At 44.1% G+C, this 4,188-nt stretch overlaps 1 protein-coding gene across 1 annotated transcript; it reads left to right on the top strand.

Moving 5' to 3' along the window:
- The first annotated feature begins 563 nt into the window (after positions 1-563).
- Positions 564-4,188, top strand: LOC112242236 (cytolytic toxin-beta-like). The gene is made up of 2 exons (XM_024410186.2): positions 564-712; positions 807-4,188. Exons 1-2 carry the CDS (start codon positions 613-615, stop codon positions 3,758-3,760), a joined length of 3,054 nt encoding a protein of 1,017 aa, XP_024265954.2. The 5' UTR covers positions 564-612; the 3' UTR covers positions 3,761-4,188.

Raw genomic sequence — 4,188 nt, forward strand, 5'->3', positions numbered from 1 at the left:
TCTACCCAAACCTACTAATTGTATGCAAATCCTATCTTCTGGGCCTGAGTAGTTGGCAGTTTACTTTGGCCATGCTTTTCATCCGGAGGTGAAAATAGTGACCTTTACCTGAGTGAGGTTAACTCACTTGTTGGGAATTGTAACATGGCTCATATAGCGAGGATCACTACTATATTCACTTAACTTCATGATAATGAATGAGTCCTTAGTGATTTATTCCAGGGAAACAGTGATTAATGTCATGATACATTGTGGCCAATAGACAACTGTTTTTAATTTTCATTTTATATCAATATTTTCAAGAGGTGATTGAACTCAAGTAGTGATGCATCAAGTTATTCTGTTTGTTTTATTCTGACCACCAGTGATGCATCAAGTTATTCTGTTTGTTTTATTCTGACCACCAGTGATGCATCAAGTTATTCTGTTTGTTTTATTCTGACCACCAGTGGTTCATCATGTTATGCTGTTTGTTTTATTCTGACCACCAGCGATGCATCAAATTATTCATGCATCAGGTTCATCATGTTATGCTGTTTGTTTTATTCTGACCACCAGTGGTTCATCATGTTATGCTGTTTGTTTTATTCTGACCACCAGTGACTTCCTACTATGGATCCTTGCTCAAACCAAACTTTGACTCTAGCAGCACTGGGACGGCCCTTCTCCCTGGGAATGCTGTATGACTGTCGCAATGATCACCTCATTCCAGGTAGCACTCTTGCTCACTACTCAGTCAGTCAGTCAGTCATACCCACACACAATAAAATAACTGTTAGTGTTTGGTTTGTCTCCTCTGATTACAGGCCTGACGCTGTGGGACGAGGAAGCACTCAGAAGGGACATCATTACAACAGATGAGCCTTTCACTGACTTCAAAGTCATCATATCTGATTCTACAGCTGACAAATACTCCGTGTTAAATGTAAACGGCTCTCTCAAAACAAGCTGTTTGGCAGGGCTGGTTAAGGTGGAGGGATCAGCAAAGTATTTGAAAGATGTTAAAGAGTCTCAGAATCAGGCGAGAGTCACACTTTGGTACACCATTACTAAGAAAAACACTCAACTGTCCATGAACCACCTTGGGCAGGAACACATAAAGTACAAGGAGGTTTTTAGGGAAGGCATAGCTACACATGTGGTCACAGGTATACTTTATGGAGCAAATGCTTTCTTTGTGTTCGATCGTGAGGTCTCAAGTGACGAGGACCGTAAAGACATTGAGGGAAGCTTTAAAGTGACGCTTAATAGCATTCCCTATGTTTCTATTGGGGGTGAGGTTGCTTTAGACAAGAAGAACACTTCTGAAACTACAACTGACAAGTTCTCTTGTAGATTCCATGGGGACGTTCTCCTGGAAAACAATCCTGTATCTTTTCAAGATGCCATGGACACCTACAAAACCTTGCCTCAGAAGGTAGGTGAGGGGGTTCCTGTGCAAGTGAATCTACTTCCGTTAAAAGAATTGGACCCCACCGCCACCCAGATGGTTTGTCAGATCAGTGGAAGCTTAGTTGACCAATGGCAGACTGCGCTGGAAGACCTCAGTGAGCTGGAGATGAGATGCAATGATGCAATGAGAAGCAAGCCTGTAAAATACTTCAAGGAAATTAATGCCAAAGTAAAAACCTTTAAAAAACTGTGTTTGACAGAGAATTTGAAGACTACTTTGGCAGACCTCCTTCCGTCTATTAGAGGGGGAGAAAAGGAAGAAAGGGTGTTGTCCGAATTCTTGAAAAAGCAGCAAGAGTTCCGTTTCAACAGCAACATCCTCAGTGAATGTCTGGATCGCATTGAGAGAGAGATCAATGTGGTTGATCGATTCCTAAGCATGATTACAGAGGACTACAGTCAGACGTGTTCCACCAAGATAGTCACATCGAAGAAGGAACTTGACAAAGAGGTTTTGAACTCAAAGGTGAAGCGTGTTGTATGTTTCACTTTCACCTCTCTGGGGTGTGAGGACCCGGTCCTGTCAGCTTTGGATTCCCCAAGCTCTGAGAACACACAAGCCTTACTTCCAGTTAAACCTGATCTGACAAGATGGTACCATTATGATAATGTATTTGATGACATGAACAAGCAAGCTGGACTTTTCAAAGATTTTGCCGAAGCTAACAAAGAGGACACACAAACACGTTTCCTCTCGGCCTCCATTCCCAACAAGGAACAAGAAGGAGCCAGCATTTACCTTTATGAGAACGGATCCATAAGAAACGAGCATTGGGAGCCTCCATCTAAACCTGAGAAGCCAACAGCACGTGACAGAACTCACAACAGTGTGACACTGGAGCTGCTCCCTCCTAATAGGGGAGCCCATGACGTCACCCACTACCTGATAGAATACTGTATTGATGAGAAAGATGGATGGAGCAGCGAGAAGACGTCTGAATCTGATGCAGCCTACACAGTGTCTGGACTGCTTCCCAGTACAGGGTACAAGTTCAAATACAGAGCCGTGTGTTCAGCCGGCCTTGGTCCAGACAGCGAGGTGAGTGACATCATCAAAACCTTGCCTTCCTGCCCTCCCAGTAAGCCTGAAATCAAAGCCTACTCCACTGAGCTCATGGTATGCTGTCCAACACCGTCTGTGATTGGACAAGGGGTCAAGATTCAGAACTATGTGGTAGAACACAAAGAGGTGCCCACAGAGGAGTGTGAGGAGGAGGCAGAGTGGATGAAGAGGACTTCCAAAGACAACGTCTGCATCATCGCTGGACTGCAGTCCCTCACAAAGTACACAGTGAGAGTCAGATACAACTGTGGTGAAGCTGGAATCAGCAAGTGGAGCACACCAGTCGTCATCGCCACTCTCTCAAAGACAACACGATTGGCTGACGGTGTAAAAGAAAAGAGTGAACTGAAGCACTCTGGCTCGCCGTCTGTTTATGAGATCCCCATGGAAACGATACAGCCGGAGAATGAAGTAGCCAGGCTCAGGTTTGGAGAGCAGAGTTCCAGGACCAGGAGGACAATCTATCTGGTGGGAGACAAAGACCAGGTAATGGAGCTGATGATTAACTACATCCTGGGAGTTCAGTGGGAGAATGGGTTCCGCTTCAAGCTACCCCAAGATGACGAGGTATCTACAATGATATATGAAATCAATTACCAGGATGGATTCCAGATCCCCTTCTCTCTCACCATTATCTATGATAGACAAGACAAGTGTAAATCAATAGATTTGGCCCAGATCAGGGTCAATGCTCTGTGCTCTGTGTGCGATGCGGCTGAGTTTAGGGATCTAGACTCTGAAGATTGTAAAGAAATGAAGAGATGGGAGAAGAGAAGGAAGATGCTGATCCTGTTGACACATGCAGATGGAGGGCAACTCTTTAAACACATCGACCCTGAGGACATTCCTGTTCACTTCAAGTTCAATCTGTCAGCGTTTACAGACCATGCCAGGAGAAGCCACGCTGATGGTGACGGAGCCATGATGATGAGGAGGAGTCGCCATGACGTAATGAGGGGAATCCGTGACAAGATGAGGGAAATGAGGAGTCACCATGACATGATGAAGGAGATGAGGGATCCCCATTACATGATGTGGATGATGAGGAGAAGCATTGATGAGGACGATGACCATGATGATGGTGGTGGTGATGATGACGGTGGTGATGATGATGATGGTGACGATGATGACCATCCTCAGTTTGAGAAGATGTTCTGGGATGCAGATATGGGGAGTATGAAGAGGCTTTTCAAGACCTTGTTGAAAATGGAGAGTTCATGTTCCCTCAAAGACCTGATTGGTTGAATACAGTGTGTTTGTTTATTTAACAGGCCAACTTCATCTTGCTATCATCTTGGTGTCCATAAGGCAGAGACAAGTCCTCTCCTCTTTTAATGGTCTAAAGCCTATTGGCCCTTCATTTCCTTTAGTTTCCCTCTACTGTTCTACTGTTCTACTGTTCTCCCCAGATGTTTTGGGATGTCCTCTACTGTCCTACTGTTCTCCCCAGATGTTTTAGACAGTGGGAACCATATGTGTTGTTCTGATCCTGTGAGTTATATTGACAATATGTTTTCATTTAAACCACGTAGGCTTTAATAAACTCACCTTCTCCCTGTCTGACTACAACTCCTTCCTGAGCTCCAGGATGTGTTTAATAGTGTGAACGAGACATCTGCTTCAAAATAATAATTAACCTAAAAAGTCATGCAAAATAATGTTATATTATGACA

Source organism: Oncorhynchus tshawytscha, unplaced genomic scaffold (assembly GCF_018296145.1).
Source record: "Oncorhynchus tshawytscha isolate Ot180627B unplaced genomic scaffold, Otsh_v2.0 Un_contig_2339_pilon_pilon, whole genome shotgun sequence".
Lineage (NCBI taxonomy): Eukaryota > Metazoa > Chordata > Actinopteri > Salmoniformes > Salmonidae > Oncorhynchus > Oncorhynchus tshawytscha.

What these genes read in the sequence shown, in the direction of transcription:
- LOC112242236 (XM_024410186.2), top strand. Translation starts at nt 613, where the DNA reads ATGGATCCTTGCTCAAACCAAACTTTGACTCTAGCAGCACTGGGACGG. An exon ending in CAATGATCACCTCATTCCAG is followed by an intron (nt 713 to 806) that starts GTAGCACTCTTG and finishes CTCTGATTACAG; the next exon opens with GCCTGACGCTGTGGGACGAG.